Here is a 22,646-nt window from a genome sequence, read left to right on the forward strand (position 1 = left end):
ACATGCCATAGGTAAAATACACTAACCTTTGTATGAAGCCCTTACTCTAACATACTCTAGCCGAATTTTTCTGCTGTTCCTGTAGTTTCAAAAGATCCTGTATAGGTACTCCAATAAATTATGATGTATTTTCAGCTCCTATTTCATAAAATTACTACTTTTGTGAGACTATCCCATTTTTCTTGAATTATCTGAACGATCAAGGCTGAGGCTGAGACGATGTTTTTTTTACAGAAAGCATCGAATAATCCCGAAGAGAATAGAAAAAGAACAATGTATCAATTAATAAACAAGGAGCAGCAGTATGCAACAGGTTTGCAGTTTGCTGTTACAAGATTTGTATCCGCCTTAGCAGAAAGAAATGACCTTATAACCCCTTCAGAGCACAAAATATTATTTCAGAATTCTGAAGAGGTAAAAACAATTTTATATTTATTTTTCATCATTGTGTTCATAAATCAACTGGTATTTTTAGTACTTTGAGTATAATCGGAATATTACATGATAAAGACAATATTTAGCAAAAGGTGAACAATTTTTTCAGCTACATTATATGCCATTGTCATGTAATATTTCATTTCATGTTCTAATTTTTTAGTTAGAACTAGGCTTTAAGTATAGATTGATAGATTTCATAATTCATTTAGAAAACTGAAATAGTGAATGAAAGGAATTCAGATAGACCAAAATTGATAGTATTATGTACAATTAGGGAGATGATCGCAATACAATCAAGTGCATGACAGCTCAAATGAAAATAATCTTGTTGTCAATGATGTTATTTCTGAGATTCACTTGTTGAGATAAGTAGATACTCACTTGATAATTATGCAGTCTCTTCCTTACGACTCGTTAATAGAATGTAGGTAGGTAAATAATTTTTCAGTACCTACTCATTAATTTCAGGTAGGGAATTTGAAAAATTTCTCTTGCGATTCTCTTATCTATTTAAGTGTATCAGAAATATCGAATCATTGTATTTTTCAAGAAACGGCGACACACTTCAATTGTATTCAGGGCGAAATGATTTCATTTTTCAGGATATCATGAACAATCAGGTTTTCTCTTTCCAACTTTTTGCAGGTTATTCACACTCAGAGTAGAACCGAAGAAAACAACCCATTCCTTCCAAATTCAACATTCATTCCTAATTCAACATTCGTTGACTGTATGTAGTAGTTAAATCTTGAAGCCATGAATTGGTGTAGGAGTCTGCAGAGAAAATGAGGTTTGGTTTAGTCTTTGCGGAATAGGTGGCGCATCGTGGTGAGAATTGAAATAATTTCTCAGAACAACGCCCCGGTTTAGTTTAAGACCCCATCCTCCGGTTGGAATATTTAACGCTACACTGTGCTGATGAGTGGACAATGATCCCAAAACCGGTCTACAGTTGCGTTTAGATGTTTCAATTTCTCTGGGATTTCTTACGCTCCTTCATGACTAGCTCGCAATATTGGAAAGACAATTTTTCAATTGTTGTTTCCAATTTTGATAGTTCCGATGTACCCGGTTGGCACTTTTAGGATTAATGTGTACAGCATTTTCACAATTATTTTTTAATTGCAGCAATAAGAGTCTGAGAAAGTTGAAGATGTTATTTAACACTAGATTTTTATCAGACAAATTATTTTTGAGAGAATTTCGAAGAGAAATTTATGAACTGAAACCTGAGTCCTCATGAGGAAATTGTTTGAAGTATAAAATGTGTTTTGTTTTTCTTACACAACTTTTTTGTCGTTCTCATTTCTCTGTTTGTCACGACGAATTGATAATTTGAACGTATTAATCTCCACCGTTAATATACAGAGTGCGTAAATATAACGTGAGTATAGTATCACCTTAAATCACGTTAAAAAAATGCTAGATATAAGGTCAATTTTTATTTCGAGTCACAACTTTTCATGAATAATTGGAAAGTTTGTCCTTCATTCTCTACGGTGAAGGGTAGTTGGCATTTCGAAATGCCACACCCTACTTTTTGCTAGAAACAGATAAATTTCTGTTGCTGAGGAAGATTTGGTCATTGGTGGAGTGTTTTATCAAACTTATTTTATCAGTGATAGAATGGATAGACTTATCGAATTCGAATTTTTCTTTTTATGTATTGTGAGTAGTGATGCCCACGAGAGTCTTGTTTTGGGGAGGAGACTGAATATTTTGGCCAATAAAGTTTTGCTTCCGAATTTCGCGTGTAGGCTTCATCAACAAGCTCGAGAATGCTGATAATATACAAGTTATATTTATCCTCATAGAACCATAATTCACATTCTTTTCTCTGTAGTTCATAGAGAGGAAATGAAATAATTCGTAATGTTTCGAATCGTTCAAGTTGGAGGCGCGTTCGGGTCTACAATTTTTTCCTTTCAGTTTAGATTCGAAATAGTGAAATATTTTTTTGACATTCTTTGGGAAATTTAGATCTTTTATTCTTGAGTAATGAAAGACCGGATACCAATTACAGTTTATACAAAATAAGTCAGAACAACACAGCCGAGCTTCTTATTCATAAGTAGGTATATTTTTTTTCAAGATTTCGAAAGCACGGAAATAAATTGTTTTCTATCGAAAATTTCATCATAATGATCTAGAGTAGAAATTTTTCATTCTTCTTTCTACTGTAATGAACTTGCTGTAGCACTGCCCATCGAAAGACAAATTCCTCAACATGTTATAACATTTGTTTAACTAAAAATAAAATTGACCTATTCAAACATTTTTCTACAAAATCGTAAATATCAAAAATTTCAGTAGTACCTACCTTATGGTTTTTCAGCTCTCATATCTGCACTTTGCCGTCAGCTCCCTAATATTCATACGTATATTATGAATATAGATTATATTAGCAACAATTTATTTTCTAGATAATACCAAACTAATATCAATATTGAAATTCTGTCAAACAAACATTTTTACGCAGGACCAAACTCGGAACACAATTTTTATTTAACCTAACTTCCATCTCTTGGAAATTCCATTTCAGATTTTAAGGATAACTGAAGATATTATCGACAATTTAGTTCAAGAAGACGGCGAACTTCGAATAAATGCTTTATGTAGAACTTATCATTCGAAAACTAAGGAGTTGTGTAGTGCTTACAAACGTTATTGCTCAGGAATAAAAAAAGCAGACTGTGTATTAGCCAACAAATCGAGAAACTCCAGTTCGGATTTTTGCCGGTTTCTGCATAAACCGGAGATACCCAGACGAAGGCCGGACATAACAACCTTCATCCATAAGCCTTTAGAGCACTTTAGGGAGATACTCAAATTACTCACCGTCATTCAGAGTTTAACTAAATACACCCACGAAGACTTTACTGTGATAAACCAAATAGTTCAGGAAATGCAGGTAAATACTACAACAATTTTTTTTGAATTTTCATATGTACAGAGTGTCTAAAATTTGATACCCAGTTAGAGAATTTCGAAACTAGAAAAGCTATTGGAAAACAGATGGGATATTTCCGAGTTCCTTTTAAATGAAACAGAGGATGGTGAAACGGTAGCCTTCTACGATCTTTTGGTTGTTGTCGTCGAAGCTAGAAATCTGAAAAGTTAACCTACGGCACATTTTTGAGCTGAATCCTCTGGCATTCTGTAGAACTGTTTTAAAGTTCGAATTATGAAAACGTTGTACTTTTCAAATGCAAACTACTATTGAATTCGTCATCATTAAATTGAGAATGAGGATACAAGATAAACATTTGCATCAACTAATAATCTGTATCTGGATTTTCGTCCATGTTATCAATAATAAGACAAGTTTTTTCAGGAATTTGGACTTTAATGCTTTTTTTGTTAAATTTCTTTAAATCTTTACCAACGTTTCGGATTCAATTTGATCCTTTATCAAGGCTAAAAAAGGTAACAAAGTATAGTTAAAATTTTGCAGAGTTCGCCCAGGCGAGCAAGAACAAGTATTGTTGATAGGTTGGTCAGTTGGGACAAATGTACCCATTTGAGGGGATGATTGTCTCTGTGGTGGCACTTGATGGTTTTTTGAGAGAGGGGATTTTTGGAGTATTTGAAAGACTCTTTTGTAGTTTTTAATTGTTGAAGATATATCGAGTATGAGTTTATTTGTATTGATTGCCCAATTCATTGTTCAGTGTATAATTTTGACTTGTGAATTTTCAAACTTGTCCGACTCTGTATGACCTATTGTTTCATGTAATGCAGATGGCGCTTGGACGGGCGGGTTCAGATGCCTACCCAGATCACGGATCTTCAACAGAAGAAAAAGTACTAAACAATATTCAGTACTCCTCACGTACTTCTAAAAGAGAGAAAAAAGATTTTCCTTGTGACATCAAAAAATTCCAAAATGAAAGATCTTCCAAAAAATGCTTGTTAGATTGAGGTAAATTCGAGGTGGGTACTTGTTTTTGCTCGCCTGGGCGAACTCTGCAAAATTTTAACTATACTTTGTTACCTTTTTTAGCCTTGATAAAGGATCAAATTGAATCCGAAACGTTGGTAAAGATTTAAAGAAATTTAACAAAAAAAGCATTAAAGTCCAAATTCCTGAAAAAACTTGTCTTATTATTAACTAATAATATTTGAATCAAGTACGCCTTGATCTTATCAGAATCATAACAGGTGACTAGAGAATTGATGCATAGAGAGTGAGTTTTGCATCGGATGCTTAAATATTAGTTGCTAAATAATGATTGAATCGTAGAATTCTCTGAACTCATTATAATTTTGTTACAGATCGTAATTTCCCAAAATATTGAATTATGACCATAAGAATATCAGAAAAAATACGATAGGCTCGAATGCTACAGACCAGCAAGAACATTTTATCTCAGCCTATGGTTTACGTAACACCAAAAACTTCTAGAGAAATTTTAGGTATATTTGATACTTGTACCTTTTTTTATGAAAATGCCGCGAAATGTATCAATTTTTTATAAGAAGCTATTTCGAACGCGGAAAGCAGTAATGATATGCACCATTGGTATATAGTTATCAGTTCTTATGTAAACTTGTATTCTTTTATTTGTAAAAAACAACACTTGCAATCAGAAAAAAGTCTCGTCACCTTAAATCTGGAGATCGAGAAGGCCATTCCATTAGAACTTTTTCCATCCGTCTAAATTTTTTTGCTGCATTCAAAACTTCAAAATATAAATTCAATTAATTCATAAAATTTCTCTTCGCGTTCGGTTATCGCGTATATCGTATATCATAATCTCGCGAAGTACTGCAAGCGTTCATGTAATTCTACAATTTGACTATTATTCTTTACTCATATTTAATGATACTTGAAAGAAATATTCCAAAATTTCTGTAGAGGAAAACCGCAGGCATATTTTCATTTTTCAATTCTGTGTTTTTCCCATTCAAAGATGACAAATTCAAATTAATTAAAAAATACAAGTTTCTTTCATAATTCTAAATATAAAAAGAAAAAAATACGGCAGATTGTCACTACACTATATTCAAACAAAAGAGTGGTTGTAGAATTTTCGTAACGTTTGAAATCCCTAGCTTGATATGAGTAGTTTTCGAAATCAACAAATTCTCTTTTTTCATAAAAAGGAAAGTCATAAACCAAGGATAGCATAATGCTACGGTTTTTCGTTTGACGGAAAAAAAGCAACGTAAAATCTGTTTTGCTATACCTCTTCTATATAGTTACCGAAATCTTGAGTTAGATTTTTAGACAACCTGTATATTTTTTTGAAAATTAGGAGAAACCTTGTTTTTTCTAAAGTAGCTTATTTGTTTTTTAGGAACTGCATGTTAGTGCTGTATTTTAGTACATATAGTAGCTGAATAGTACCTAATTAATAATATAGCGCAATTTCATCTTATTCGAAAATTAATCTTTTAAACATAAGTTGAATTTCAGATAGGTACGGTACACTGAGTTTCTTCATAAATGAACAAACGTTTTCACGTTATATCGATGAAAGGTGATAAATTAACTAGGCACGTCCATATATATAACTAATAAGCCTACAGTTTATTTATCACGCATGCGGACCAGCAATTGGAATCAATATCCTTGTAATATACACGGTATTGAATACCAACTACGCATGTTTTTTTTTCGAATAAACTATTTTGCCAAAAATCTCTTGTACCTTCCATCGATAAAATAGATCCCAATATAACCCTAGCTCAAGAGTACCTAATCTATCTTCTTCATTCTCGAGAAAAATGAAATCAAGAAAAATCTCATTCAACCATCAACCATATGAATATTGACCCATCCGAATTTTAACTGTGGTTGAGAATTAAGGGCAACTTAGGATGTCCGTATTTCTCAAACTTTCTTTTAAGATGGGCGATTCCATATGGAATAGTACATTTCGATACGTTCTAAACTAACCCGTGTTCAAGAAAGACTTAAGATACCATTGTGAAGAACAATTCAAATCAAATGTGAAACCCAATGAATAAACTGGTGCAAATTATTATTATTGTTCGGAGTTATATATACATTAGTTAAATGTTCGCACAGAGTTGCCCAGCGCGAAAATGGGAAAGAAATGAGTTAGTAATGATCTCAGACCGACCTCAAACAATTTCGCAAGCAATTTCAACACCGGGTCTAAAATTTTCTACACTATTCACCCTCCCTTTCAAGGTACACCCAGTTTTCAGGATGATGAATGAGCTCCAACTAGAATTATGAAAATTATTAACTCATTATATGAAATTGTTGCTTCATCGGTGAAAAATTAGTTGATATTCTTGAATTATTCAGACCCAACGGCAAGAACCTTTTTTTCTGAAATTTCGTCCTTGAGAATTTCCAGAATTTAATCCTCGATTTTTCGCTTTTGGTATTTGTTAGGCATCTTAATGAATTAACGGAAGCAATAAGAAACTGAACTAAAAAAAAGCAAATCGTTCAGAGAACTAGCTAACGAAAAACTCGCCACGGAATACAAAATTTCGGATATTAAAAGATTTCTACCCAAGATTAAAATTGTAGGTCTTGTGGGGGATTACTCAGATGAAGATATGTTGAAATTTTTGAGGGGACAGAACAATGTATTATCTGATTCATCCCATTTGAGGATCCTGAAAACCTGGCCGACGCACAATAATCCGAGCATATTCCAGTCACTAATTGAGGTAGATGCTGCCACTCATATTTCGATAATGGATCGGGGAAAACTCTTCGTAAATTACGATGCTTGCTCGGTTTATGATGCTACGGATTTGAGGATTTGCTATAGGTGCAGTGGTTTCAATCATAGGCAATTGAACTGCTCTCGCAAAATTGTTTGTCCAAAATGTGCGGGAGATCATATTTTGAATGAGTGTACCAGTTCTGTTCACAAATGTATCAATTGTATCAATGCTAATTTAACTGACAGTTGTCATGTTGTATGGGATGCCGTAAAATGTCCAATTTATAAAAAAAAACTGAAAGTTCATAAGTCATCTATTTTTCCTCCTAAATAACAATTATGGCGGGAAAATATTTCCGCAAATTTTTCTGCAGCCCATTCAGCAAACTTAATTTTTTTTTATCAGAACGTGAGGGGACTTAGATCCAAAAGTTTTGAGGTATATGATAGCATTGCCCAATGTGATTTCGATGTCATATGCTTGACGGAAACCTGGTTGTCGTCTGATATTTCAGATTCTGAAATTTGTAACGAGCGGTACGTTCTGTTTAGAAAAGATCGAGACTTTGACCTCACGGGTAAAACGAGGGGAGGTGGTGTACTGATTGCAGTGTGCTCAAATCTTTTGGCTTCCCCACTTGATCTCAGCTCCGTGAGTGCTGTTTTCCCCGGGGTCGATGTGATCGGGTTGAGGTTGACTATTCGAGGCTCAAATTTTTACATTATTAATATCTATATACCACCAAATACCTCCTCCGATCACTACGAGGAGATTTTTGAGACCCTTTCTTGCCTACCATGTTTATGCAATGAAGACGATAAGTTGATAATTACAGGTGATTTCAATATACCGGAGTACATCACGGGCAGGGATAAAAATTCTGCATAATGGCAGAGTCGACGCGCTTGAGAATTTTATTAACTTTTTCGGACTCACCCAGCAAAATAAGATATTGAATGCTAAAAACAGGATTTTGGATCTTATCTGCACTCGATGCTCTATTGTTGTTCTCGAGTCCCTATTTCCTGTTGTTGCCGTCGATGCGCATCACCCCCCCTTGGAATTTTCATTGTCATTGACTTCGAAACCGATTAAGAGTGTTAAAGCCAATCTTGAGTGTTTTAACTTCAGGAAGGCAGATTTTCCGCGGCTTTATGACGCGATCCTCAACACCAATTGGGATCTATTGAATGAACAGACTGATGTCAATTTAGCTTGTAACATGTTTTATTCTATTCTGAATAATGTTTTTTCTCAATGTGTCCCCAGATCGATAAATAGAAAGTCTTCTTACCCGCCATGGTTCACGGGACATATTATTACTAGGCTGAAAGAGAAAAATAGGTATTTGCGCATGTATAGGTCAACGGGCGATGTTCAATGTGTCAATAAATATAAAGATCTTCGCAGGGATATAAAGAAAGAAATAGCTGTAGCACGTGCGAATTTCACGAAAAAGGCTGAGGCAGATTTATCGGAGAACCCATCAAAATTTTGGTCATATATAAATTCAATTCGGGATAGTTCTCTCATTCCTGGTTCGATGAACTACGGAGATCGTCACCTCTCAGCTCCTCAGGACATTGTTCAGGCTTTCGCTTCTTTCTTCAGCTAAAATTTTAATGAAACCTCAGACTTCAATCTGAGTGATCTGCCACCTGTCAACTCTTTTGGCCAAACTCTAACTATTCCTGAAATAACAGAGGATGCTGTGCTCAAGTCCTTAAAAAAATGCAAAGCAAATATGACAGCGGGACCCGATGGAGTTCCCTCGTTCCTGTTGAGGGACTGTGCGATCGTTTTGGTCAGGCCTCTGACTGTTATTTATAGACTGTCTCTCTCAAAACTTTCCTTTCCGACCATCTGGAAAGAGGGTAGAGTGTGTCCGGTTTTCAAAAAGGGCAACAGGGTTAACATCGAAAATTATAGACCCATTGTTAATTTGAGCAACTTCAGCAAAGTTTTTGAGAGAGTGCTTTATGACATAATTTACTCACATGTAAGATGTCATATTTCTGACAGTCAGCATGGGTTCGTGAGGGGTCGATCAACCGTGACCAATTTAACTTGTTTGACTGAGTACATCACTGCAGCCTTGGATGAATCTTCTCAAGTCGATGTGATTTATACAGATTTTTTCGAAAGCGTTCGACAGACTTGATCATGGTATACTCCTCCAGAAGTTATCAGCTTTTGGATTGGATCTCGGATTTTTGCGCTTCATGAAGTCTTACCTCTCGGACAGAAAACTTTGGGTTCGGTGCTTCGGTTTTAAATCGAATACGTTCGTGGCGTCATCTGGTGTTCCACAGGGGTCTATTTTGGGGCTACTGTTGTTCATTATTTTCATCAACGATATTAGTCTGTATTTAGTATGTTGTTTCCTCCTTTATGTAGATGATTTTAAATTGTTTCGTCGTATTCTTTCGATTGAGGATTCTTGGGATCTTCAGGGTGACATAGATGGCTTGAATCGTTGGTGCAGGGATAACTTACTTCCCCTAAATATCGGAAAGTGTAACGTGTTATCATTCAGCCGAAAAAGAACAATGATTGAGTTTTCGTATAACGTTGACGGCCGTGTCCTTGGTAGGGTTGCGGAGTATAGGGACCTTGGAGTTCTGTTTGACCAGGGACTCAGTTTTGTACCACATGTGAGATCTATTGTTTCAAAAGGATTTCAAACGCTTGGTTTTATTTTGCGAAACTCAAGGTGGTTACAAGATAACAGGACACTTTTCACTTTGTTTAATGCACTTGTGAGGTCGAGGCTCGAATGTGGGAGCTTAATATGGAGCCCGGGATACGATGTGCATGTCAATAGTTTAGAGAATGTACAGAGGCGATTTTTGAAGTATATATGTTTTCGAATTGACGGTGTTTATCCAAACAGGGGTACTGCACATGCAAATCTTTTAAGTAGATTTGAAGTTAATTCTCTAGAGCGACGGCGTACTTATTTAGGTATTCTGTTCCTGATGAAGATTTTATCCTCGGTAATTGATTGTCCCTACTTGCTTGCCCTTATAAATTTTCATGTTCCTAGACTACCCGTGCGAAATATGACCACATTTTACCTACCTTTTCCACGTTCTAATGTACTTCTTTTTTCGCCTCTGTATAGAATGTGTAGTGATTACATGTCCCATCAGGACATTATTGATATATTTCATTGCAATCCATCTGATGTAAAAAGGGCCATTCTTGGTTAAATTTTTTTTTTTTTTTTATCGCGAGTGTGAGCTTTTTTCTCCAATGGAGTTTTTTTCAGCTCATGCTCTGCTTTGGGTATTATAAAGGTGCTTATTGTTTGTTTAGTTTAGTTACGAATTGTACACGAAGTTAAATTATCGTATTATTTTTTATTGTAAATTTCTCCCATTCTATAATTGGCCTAGGCTGTGGAATGGTGTATTACTTAAATAAATAAATAAATAAAAAATAAATAAATCGTATGTAGGTACTGAGAGGAGCGATTTTTTTATGTAAATGATCTACTTCTTGTAAGAAAAGACCCATCTTTGGCAGCAATTCATCAAAATATTGTAATTAATGAAAGAGAATTACAGTTGCTTCGTTGGAAAGTTATAAACTCAGTTTATAAAGGCTCACTGGTGTTAAAAAAAGAGTTACGATAAGGTATTTCAAAGAATCTTTGATTGTTTGAGCTAAAACAGGCTAATTCACTACATAAGAGGACTGCGAAATTCCCTTATGAAGGGTCTACACCGTTTCAGTAGTCAGTTCAAAAAGCGAAACTGTATAGTCCATTCAAAAATGATTGACATCCCAGTAGGCATTGAAAGTCCAGTCGCAGCTTAATATCTGGTCATAAAAAATCTTCAATACTTTCTGTTGTTTCAATTACAGAATTTGAATATATAAATATAACCTCGAAAAATTTTTGAAAATAAGAAATAATCGAATTCAGAGCATATTAATCCGCTTTAAAAATTGAAACAATTATGTTTTCAATCTGTGCGGTTCAATTGAGAACATAAACAGCAGTACAAAATTCAAATTATTGTTGGTCAGTGCATAGATTCACATATAATAGATCTATAGATCAATGTTTAATCACAATACCAACCTGAATTCCGCAACACGAAGTATTCACTCTGGGACTATTACCAACTTAAATTTGATTTTCCATATCCACTCGAGATGTAAATCATTCTCGAATGGACTATATATATCTTACGCCAAAAACCACTAATTTATGCTGACATCTTTTCGACGATAGTGCAAAATATTTGTAATATTCGCAACTACTACTGATCGTTCAAGTGTACTGCCAACATTCCACATTCTGGTAGTCTTTCACCCCTTAACAGTCAGATATTATGCAGCTTACAGTCGAAAACTGTAATTGAATTAATTGAAATCCGGCTTGATTCTGCATTGGAGCAAAAACATCAGAGATAATAAGTACATGTTGAAACAACCATAACGGATCTTTCAACACATTCTCGATTCTCTTTCCGAAAATTTGTTTTGTTTTACAGGGTGTTTGACTAGTGGTTAGGCATAGCCTAGGGGTGAATCCAGCCTTTCAGGAAAGGTCTTTTTTACCAAAAGATTATAGAGTATAATCTTTGACTTGAGGCCATTAGCTTCGGAAATACAGGGTGATTTATGGATTTTGGCCTTATATAATTTTCGATATCTATAAGGTGAGAAAGAGTGGTCCGATTTTCGTGAAATTCTCTCTGCAATATGAAGATGTCTGTATGGCTCAGAAAATATGGATTTTTTATACATTGAATTTCATTGTGTGAATTTCTATCGAAGAATGATATCACCCGTCCTTCTGTCTAAGATTTGATAATTTTTGACAGAATTATTAGTTCAATAATACACTTTCAAATATGATTTTTACGCTTGGCGTGTGTTGATGACTCAAAATGATAAATAATCGGAAAGAGGGCTTTTATTATTCAAAATCTCGTCAAGTAGCATTGAAAATTATAACTGAATAATTGAAAACAGGACTGTATTCTCAAAAAAGAACCTGAAATATGATTTCGTTAGTTCATTTCTCTTTTCGAACAAGTGTGCCATGCGAAGTGGAAACTGAAAACAAAAATTCTTCAACTGATCCAGAAAATATAAATGTCGATATTTCAAAACTAAATCTCAATATTTTGAGTTCTGTATTGATATTATGCGAATTGCCTGTGCCAACTCGAAGGGCTATTGGAAGTTAACGATCCCACAAATTTTCATCAAAATCGGACTACTCGTTCTCATGGTATGGATATCGAAAATTTGAGCTGAAACCGATAAATCACCCTGTATCTCCGAATCTAATGAGTATAAAAGAAGCAAATATTTTTCTGAAAGGCCTAGTTAACCTTTATTCACCATTAGCCAAATATTCGTGAAACACCCTATAGAAATAAGCAATAAACTGAAATGAATCAAGTTTCGAATTGGACAGACAGTGAAATATTAATTCCCTGGAAATAAGGATTACATTCCAGTTCATCATTAATATGAATTAGCTTCTCTCCTGCTGAAAAGTTATTTATTATTTCCGAGTAGCAACGTGCTAACCATTATCTGAGAAAGTTTTATAGCAGAAACTTCAGAGATAATATGGGAAAAAAACTTTTCCCCATAATTAACTATTGTTCTCACTTAAAGGTAACATATAAGGAAATCACATCTGAAGCAGGATGGATGGAGCCAACTGGCGGAGGAAGACCACTCCTTACAGTACAAGATTTAGAAAATAGATTAGTTTTCACCAAATGTAAGGTAAGGATGAAATGAAAATTGAGTATAGGAAAAAATTATTGCATTAAATAATCAAAACAGTTTAATGAATTTCTTGTATCTGAATGTCTATCACAATGGAATATTTACGCTACTTTACTTTTATCATGCTTTTCCTTCGATCCACCTTATTGTTATTTTTTCTTTAGTCGTTCTCGTTCCCTTTTCATGGGTTACTTTTGATGTTTTACCTTGGAGATATCATAGAAAACAACTCGAAATATGAATTCATATTATATTTAATATTTCCTTTTCAGCCTTTCATTTTGAATAAACCTGGAAGGCAATGGATTTTTGGTAGCGATTTAAGTAGAATAGAGGGAAGAAATGTAAGACAATACTGGACGTTGTTATTCAGCGATTTGTTGTTATTTGCCAAAGTATCGAGGGATCGAGTGTTGTTTATTACTGAAGATCCTCTTCCACTTGCTCATGTTACAGATATGTTATTCAATGTTAGGAAAAAAGGTGAGTGTCGTGAATATATGATTGTTTATTCAACTGGCAAATGACAAACATGGAGATCAATCTAAAAGGGGTCATTCCTATCGTTTGAGAACAATTGAAAATGTTATTTCTTACATATAGTTTGGAGAAAATAACTTCAATTCATCTTCACATCTCTTGCTATAACAACTACAGTGAAAACCTTAAAAAGTTTCAGAAATCTGTTTCTAAGTATTGACAATTAATGTCAAATAAAAGCTACAATTCAAAAGATTTTCAAAAAATTGACCTTCGTCTGATGAAGGAGTCTGATATAGGCTCCAAAGCGTTACTATACATAATTATAATTTCAAATTTCCTTTTTTCAGTTCATTGTCAGACAACAATTTTTTCTACTTCATTTGCTTCTGACAAATTAGTGCAAGAATTTACGCAGGAGCAAATTAGTTATTTCCACATTTTAATTTATTTTGTTCTAGAGATTGGGAGTGAAAACCCTAAAAAATTTCAGAAAATGCAATGACATTTGGCTGACTGAATGAAATATATGCCCTATTGTCAAAAAAGATTTAGTTACTTTTCAATATCAAATATTTCAGCTCATTTCTTACAACCACTACACTCACGAGGTTCCTTTATCGGGGTTTTTTCCTACGCTCTTGTATCATACTCCGAATTGTAGGGTACCCCGTTACGCTAAAACTTCATCTCATACACGTGCCACACTTATTGTTTGATGTTCAAAATTGTTAAGCTCTTTATTATCTCTTTCAGAAACTGAATTCAGAATATCAGTATCACCAGAAGGTAGATCAGCCGTCAGTCCAACAATCCATTGCGGTCCTGATCTGTCAAGGACCCCGAAAAAAGGTGCTTCGAAAAAAACTGTGATCCTTAGGGCGCCAACGGTAGAGCTCAAAGCGGTTTGGCAGAACCTCCTACAAAGGCAAATGTGAGTATTTCATTCTCATGCATCTTCCGAGTCTAAATTTCGTGGCACTTATTTTATTATTCAATGTTGTCAAAAATGATCTATATTCTTGTCAATATCACCCTTCGATATTTAATTGAATTCATACTAAAAATAAAAAAGCACAATTGATTTGAACCTTTTAAAATAATATGAATCAACTCAAAACACTGAAAATAAACTCATGTGTTAACCTTAGTAACCAAGAATCACTTAAACTTAAACACATGTATAAGTAAGTCAATAAAGAGTTCCATGAGAAATCATGAAACCATAATCCTATTAATATAGGTTGCATAAGATGCCTGGATGAATTATACTATTTTGCGCCTTTCACAATTTTTATCTAGTGGATTTTGGCTCGGTAAAATCTATCTCATAACATCTAATGAAATTCGAGATGTGTTAGGCTGTAGCCCCATCCTGCTGGAACCAGTCGTCACCCAGATCTGCAAGGTCTTAAAATTTAGGCTGGCACATCAAACCGTGACTTTAGGTGAGTGCAGTGGTCTCTCATGGACAGAAACGTTGACAGCAGTTGACAGAAATGTCGAAATGGTGCCAGAAAGTCTGCTGGGTCTCTATCACAGAACCGTTTTTTTCCTAAAACATACGAACAGCAAAGACTAGATGCAATCCGGTTCGAATCCTGGTGCCGGCAAAAACAATAGGCCCTAAGGAACACAAAGATTCTTTCCGCACCTGCTCCCCTTCCTACACAGCACCCCAGTACACAGGGTGAGTCTTTGACTCGTACAATTGTTTTAACAGTAGATTCTTGAGATCAAAATGAACACTTTTTTCCTATTAGCATTGTTTCCGATTCGGCCCTGATGAAAAGATATAGCCATTTTAAGTTTTCATAATGAGCTATGCCACTGTAGAAACAAGATTCCCTTCAGAATAACAAACTAAATCTATGGCACTGTGGATTTTTTTAAACAGAGTTGCATTCAGAGAAAGTAACCAATTTTCCGAACATCATAGATATTCTTCATTTTTCAACATGAAATTACTCGAAAACGGCGCATTATACGGGAAAATATGGAGAATACTTTTATTTCACGAAAAGTTCAAATATTCATTAGATAGGGTCCAATTTAATTTGAAGGGTTGGGTTCTTGGAATTTTTTGTATTTATATGGTACGTAATGATCATAATTAAAAAACTGGAATACGTGGATGATATCTTGTGCTCGGAAAAGATTCATCAATTAAATAAAAACCATATTCCGAAATTCATTTCATTCGATAAAACAGTTCGTGAGATAGAACTAAAAATAACATTATTTTATGGATTTTCAACAGCCTGTATCTTTCAAAACGAGCCGATTCGAAAAAAATGGTAAAGGAAAAAAGTGTTTCTTTGGACCTCAAAAATATACTGAAATATACTGTTAAAATATTTGTACTAGTCAAAGACTCGCCCTGTATATTGAAATTTGAAATCGTCGAATCCGATATCACTGTCGGCAGAGGACGCAGAGGCCAGTGATTTCAACTCCTCAATTTGGGTTATCACTGCATATGCAAGTTTAAACTGAGTAATTATGAGTTTCATTCATGATTTCTTCAAATTCACCGCGGAAACTATTCAAAATCATTCTTCAAATATGGGGTTTTAAAATTTAAATCGCTTTGTGTGGAGTTTACGATTTGGCAACAGCGCATACAAGACAATGAAAAGAACAATGTCCGAACTGCTGTTGATCTACAGGCGCGTACTTACTGGCGAGCTTCATTCGCAACCGGCCATAAAAATCCCATAAAATTTGACGACCTTCCTCGTTCGTCGTAGACTTCATAGACAGCCATCTTTGTCTATCTCATCAAGATAATGCATTTGTTGTCCTTTATTATCAAGGCATATTTCAGTCGATGTTGCCAACTTGTGAAATTCTCACAAAACGCTTTAAACTTCAAATATCCATTTTTATTTTTCATTTTTAAGTGCTTAAAATAATTTTTTTTGGGAAACGGTTGAAATGGTTATTTCAAAATGTGACGTTTCAAAGATATTTCATAAAAAATACATCATTTTCGTCAGAAGGAGTATTCTTTATTCTTATATACTCTATTTACTATGAGAAAAAAGTCGTTGTTCAAGATAAAGATAACACTTTATTTGAACTATGTAAATCAAACTTATTTAAAATTGTTAAGTAGAAGGTACAGATCAATTGTGCTTCTTATATAACTACACTTCAGTTTTTCCAAAGCTTTTCTTTTGAATATTCTTTTCAGAAGAAAAACTTTATGTTTCTTTTGTTAATATATCAGTAAAAATATACTCTACGTCCAGAAACATAAATATTATTTATAATATAATACCACAAATCGTAGTAGGTAGCTTTTCGAGTAAGTAGAAATATTAATATAGTCATTTAGAGTTTAGGAAGTTATTTATGTAGAAATCATATAACTAATGAATTGATGAAATAGCAAGCTTGAAATAGCTCAGACAATGAGGGAGTATATATTACTTACTGACTTACTCACAATTAAATGAAATGTTCAAGTAGGTTCTAAATCATTTTCATTTTTTATTTCGATGATTTATGTCAGCTATCGATGTGGATATTGAAATCCCTTGAGAAATCTGTTTTAATCACAATCCATCTTTGGATTCGTGGCTATGTTTATGTAGTTTCTGGAGGATACCTATAGATTGCAGTTGCTAGTTCCCCCAAATTGAAAAGTAAGTTCACCTAGAATGAAAAATTAGATAGTTTAGTTCGAAGTGTTCTTTCCAAATGCCCGATGATAATATTCCAAACAAGGACAATTTAAAATTTAACATGAAGAAAAAAATATTCGGTATTACGATTGAAATGTTCCCTGGAGAAGTCCGGCTCTAGAGCTAATAAATATCTATATTCATTATGAATACGACTGCAGTTTGAAGTAGAAAGAGTCTAGAAACTTGAAGAAATATTACGTGATAAGTGAATTGAAAGTTATCTTGAATGGTTTCATTTTGTACATTATAACATCAAATAACTGAAATGAACGAAGTTAATAGTGAAATATCAAAAGAATACATGCCACTATTGATTTGGATTAGTTGAAGGAGTTCCTAAACGGTTTCAGGAATAGTCTTATTTTTTCCAACATTTCTAGTGAAACGTGCAACAAGTATATGAAGATGGTTTGTCTGTATGTTCGATCTCTATGATTCACATTATTTAAAAAAAAACAACATCTGAAGCATCCGAGAATATCCTTGGTTCCCTCATGAATCGTAACCCTCCTTGTGTTTTTTCTGTTTTGGAAGAGAATGCTCCAATACTTTTATTACGCAACTTTTCATGTGAAAGATAGGCGAAAAGAACGATTAATTTCAAAATTAGATAACAAATATATATCTCAATCATATCTTATTATAACTTTGGTTCATGACACTTTGAATAATTAAATTTAATGATTCAAGAAAAATTATAATGAGAATGAAGAACTTCTCAAACAGAATTAGAAATTAAAAAAAGTTAGAGTTATACGTTTTGCCCACCCAGAGCGGGCAAAGTGGAAGACACATATATGTGTCTTCTAATTAGTAATTTTTAATCAAAGCAATCGACGCAAAAATATGAACCAGGTCTCGAATATGAAGAATAGGCTTTTATGTCCACTCTCGAAAAATTCCACATTGTAATAAATATCCCTCTGGCGAGTCAACATATTTTTCTTTGCGAACCAATTGAACCTCAGTTACTACTAGGCAGTAAGCAGAGACAGCAGGTTGTCTCTGGCAGTAAGTATCCGTTTTAGCGGTAGGCTAGTATTGTAACATTAAATTATTAAAAACTACCAAGATAAAAACTGAAAAATATCTATTAATTACATAGTGTACCAAAAAATTATAATCAAACTCAAAACACTCATAGAAAGATCTCCATTCAGCACCAGTATTTTCTTATATTGTTGGATTTCCGAATGTTGAGGGGATTTTCTCAATTATTTAGTTCCATTAATTAAGTTCATAGAACAGTCCTTCGAGATGTTTTACCTTCTTCTCTATTATACTCTTCAAATCATTTGCTCATTCTGATTATTTTCTATTCAAGAATTCTCTAAAGTTTAACCTCCTGGAATTGTAAATAATACCTATGGAGAAAAAAGTCTTAATTTCCCGTATTTTTTGAACCACTTTATTTGTACTGTATTGACATGTTTCGGTTTATAGCCAACTGAAGAATATACAAATCACAATAAAGTCATCGCTCAAAACAAAAGCAACATCATCACGGAGCCTACAAAATACGCCGTTCCTTAAAATATAAATTGGAAAACACTGTTAATCATTGGTTTTGTTTGGGCCTTTTTCTGTTCCTCTTTCATAAATTATAGGTTTAGTCATACATTTTTACTTCTCTTCTTCTGTGAAACTGCACTTGCATTTTTCGTGCGATTCTGCAGGTACTGTTTTAGGCGATATTGTATATTCTGATGATATTTCGAATGTGGTTTGAGGTCAAAAGAAACACTTTTTTTCTATACCATTTTTTCCGATCCGGTCCTGGTGAAAATATATAGCAATATTTAGTTTTCATAATGAGCTGTGCCTGTAACAAAGTTACCTTCAGAATAACTAGTTAAATCTGTGACACTACACATTTGTGGATCTCTTACACAGAGTTATATTCAGCCAAAGTACCCAATTTTTCAAATTTCACAGATACTTTTTAATTTTTGAACATCTAGTTACTCGAAAACGGCACATTATACGAGAAAATATGAAGAATACGATTAGTATTTTTTATGGTACGTAATAGTCATAATGAGAAAAATGGAAGGAGTGGGTGATATCTTGTGTTCGAAAGAGATTCATCCAACAAATGTTCATTTCATTCGATAAAACCGTTTTTGAGATAGAACTGAAAATAAAATTTTTTTATGGTTTTTCAACAGTCTGTATCTTTCAAACCAAGCCTGTTCAAAGACTCACCCTGTATATTTTACACAACTTCGTGGAAGTCAGAATTCTCCGCGTATCTGAAGCATTTTCTTGGACTTTTTTCCTTCTTTTTGTGTTCCACTACAGGGCAAAGATTTCACAATCTTTTAATGTCAAAAATCTTTTTTTTTTATTTGGACGAGGTAGGTATAATGGATATTTTGAAACATTTTATATCAGCGTCTATTGGCAGAGGCTTCAAAACGGCGTGAGTCTATCGTTCATCTACTATCTGATAGGTGGAATCATGTTGATCTAAGAATTTTTTTTAGTCATTTACAGTTGAGGCTATAATCATAATTCGTCTGTCACTATGGTCCTTCGGTTACAACTGTATTTTTTGTGCAGGCAGAGAGCTACCCAATATGACGTTCCTATACCGATTATCGTTCTTGGTAGGATTTCAATTTTTTCGTGCAGTTTTTTTGCACTTTTTTAGTTGGTAGCGCGTTTCGTGTTTTTGAACAACTCGAGCACATAAAAGCCCCAAAACCACACAATGCTTTGCCACAGGCCACAGCTTTGGTTAAGTAGATAAAAAATACTTTATGGAGTACTTACAGACCAGAATATATTGTTATTAGGAGTGATTTATAAGCTGAAACTGGGATTACTGTAAAAAAAAAACTAAATTTAGTCGAATTAAAGCTGTGTGTAATAAGTTTCTCATTATTACTGACATTAATGAAACAAATCGAAACTATTTCTCGATGTTAATCGAAATAAAATCCTCTGTTACTTCTAAAATTCTGAAGTTTGTGATCATCTTTGTTAAGTTTTCCTGGTAAGGCTTCGGCCTAAAAGTGAAGTAGTAGAAACAAGGCCCAAGGCCACATACTCAAATATTAAAAATTTGAATCATCTCGAAATAGGAATGAAGCAACAAACCATCTTCATATTTTCTCGAGATATAAGCATTTTATGAAGAAGTTCTTATGTGGAATAACAACAATCGATTCAAATTCAGCGGCATTTCTATGTATTTGCACCTTACATATGACGTTCTCTATTGTGCACGCAGCCTCTACATAAACGCGGGCATGGAAGGAAGTTCACTTAGCAGTCCATTAGAATCCCCCGATGTTCCAATCACATCCTCAGTGGTGACCCTGCAATCTGCAGAGTCGCTGTCTTTGCGACAGCAGGTGCGTCTGAATAGCGGTCACTGCAGCCAGCCAGTAGATAATTCCTGCTTGCCTGCACTCACACAATTTAAAACTCTCAATAAATGTAGCTCACCCATTCCCATTCGCCAAGTGTCACTTACCCAAACTCCGGACAGTCCTTCGGCCAACGTTTCCTCTACCAGCTCAGAGAATTCCCAAGCTTTCTCGTCTCATTTCAACTCCCAAACCACCCTCCTGTCCCAGTCACGTCCGCCGCGTAACGAGCAATCGCCTCCGCTCCTCACTCCATCTCCGGACCTTTCTTCGGATTCCGAGAACAAATACTTCGAAGAATTTGAGTTCTTGAAATATGACGGAGATTCCTGGAATTTTTCGAATTTTGATTACGATTTGATAAGTCTGAACATGGATGATTCCTCGACCAAAAGTTTTCCTTCGAACTGAAGACGGGCTCCAGAATCGCCCAAATTAAAGTGCTTCCACCATAGTTCTGATACAGTCAGATAAAATGATTGAAATGTCGGTCATTTCATGGGGTAACTTGGTAACTGAGTGAGATACAAATAGTAGTTTTTCGAGGCCAAAATTAGTTGAGGACAATTATCATTTTACCAGAACTTCAAGTGCTTTATCTTCCTACTCATATTCTCAAAATGAAATAATTTGAAGAGAAAGTAAATAAACGGAATAGGATTATCTTGAAAGTTTCAACAGTACTATATGTCAGATAAAAGGCAACATATAGCGTGCCGAACAAAAGTTTGACTCCGTAAAAATGATTTTGCTTGTGTAATATGTGTCACTCTCTTGTCTTTTGTACAATTTTCGGGGTATATAGCTCAAAATGGGTTCTCCAGTAAATCCTCGATGTACTACTTATTGATTTTTGTGGAAATCGGAAGAACCGTGTTGTCAAGTTAGGTGCTACTTTGCCATACTTTTGCATTCGCAGGTGGCTCTGAAGAGCGACGAAGCCTATTGATTTCGGTCAGAATCAATTCTATCGTTTTTAAAAGATTTTCGTTTTTTTTTTCAAGAATTTTTTCTCTCCAGGTCAGATAATTTTTTGAACGAGGTGTATATTGTTTTATAGTGAAAAATCTTTTTTCGAGACAGATGTGACGATAACAATTTGTGAATTTTTCAGCTAAAAAGGCTATTTTTGTCTTGCGTTTCGAGATATAATCCGTTGCATGCGTTGTAGTAATTTTGGTTTTGGTTTTAGGAGTAGAAATTTTCTATTGGTACAAGACCAAATAATGCTTTTTATATATTGCATTAAAAAGAGCCACAAGTTACAGTCAGTGTGTTAAATGCGGAAGTGACAATAGCTGTTTGATGAAGAATAGTTTTAATGAAGTGGTCCATTTTCAGCCAAATATTTTTGGACCTGATTAAAACTCCTGAACAGAATCACTGATTTATCCAAAATTTGTAATGAAGATAGGTTTCATAAGGTTCCAGAAAACTGCAATCAAATATCATTATATTTGCAGGACCGTATCACATAAATTTGGACAGTTCTTAAAAGTTTACGAAATCACCATGTACAAGCTGGGCAAAATTGGTGATACCTGAACTACAACTTTTTAACCCAACGAGATAGAGAAAAATGAATGTACAATTCATGTCGTCTTTTTTCGAGAAACTGCAACTGCATTCCTCTATCCTTTTTTGTTTTTGTGTTATTATAGGCCAAAATTTAAATTTGGGCGATTTCAACTTTGGTTATTATCTCCGTTCCTGCTTGTGATAGGATGTTGAAATGAAGACACAATATAGACACTTTTTTGATAGCAATCCAGTGGAGTACTATGATTTTTTCCTACAGGTTTATTTGCTGAGCTATAACATAAAGTTTTGTTTTTTCTTATGAAAATAGTAGTTTGAAATGACTTAGAAGAATCGCCATTTTTTTACTGGTTCAGAAATATATTATACATCACCCTCAGTCTTTCTTAGTCATTTTATACAACTGTTTTCATAAGAAAAAATACATTTTTTGATTTTTAGCCTGTGAAGATGTCAATAAATTTGACGAAACGTCGGCAAATGAATTGAGTTTGTTTTGCTTTTTGTTCCACGTAGCCAACAAAATACACAAAAAATACATGTTTATGTTATAGCTCAGCAAATATACCCGTTGGAAAAAATCAAAGTACGCCACTGGATTGCTATAAAAGAAGTGTCTGTATAATGTTTTCATTTCAACATCCTAGCTTAAACAGAAACGGAGATAATGACCAAAGTTGAAATTTCAATTTTGACTTATAACTCG

At 34.3% G+C, this 22,646-nt stretch overlaps 1 protein-coding gene across 1 annotated transcript in view; it reads left to right on the forward strand.

The window, feature by feature from the left end:
• LOC123315465 overlaps positions 1–22,646 on the forward strand; it is a 117,205-nt gene that overhangs the window by 80,196 nt on the left and 14,363 nt on the right. The window contains exons 8-13 of the mRNA XM_044901157.1: positions 235–414; positions 2,981–3,349; positions 12,739–12,852; positions 13,128–13,338; positions 14,092–14,269; positions 20,263–20,386. Of these exons, the coding sequence (XP_044757092.1) occupies positions 235–414; positions 2,981–3,349; positions 12,739–12,852; positions 13,128–13,338; positions 14,092–14,269; positions 20,263–20,386 (1,176 nt within the window). The remainder of the gene's footprint in view (positions 1–234; positions 415–2,980; positions 3,350–12,738; positions 12,853–13,127; positions 13,339–14,091; positions 14,270–20,262; positions 20,387–22,646) is intronic.

Source organism: Coccinella septempunctata, chromosome 6, assembly GCF_907165205.1.
Source record: "Coccinella septempunctata chromosome 6, icCocSept1.1, whole genome shotgun sequence".
In the NCBI taxonomy this organism is placed as follows: domain Eukaryota; kingdom Metazoa; phylum Arthropoda; class Insecta; order Coleoptera; family Coccinellidae; genus Coccinella; species Coccinella septempunctata.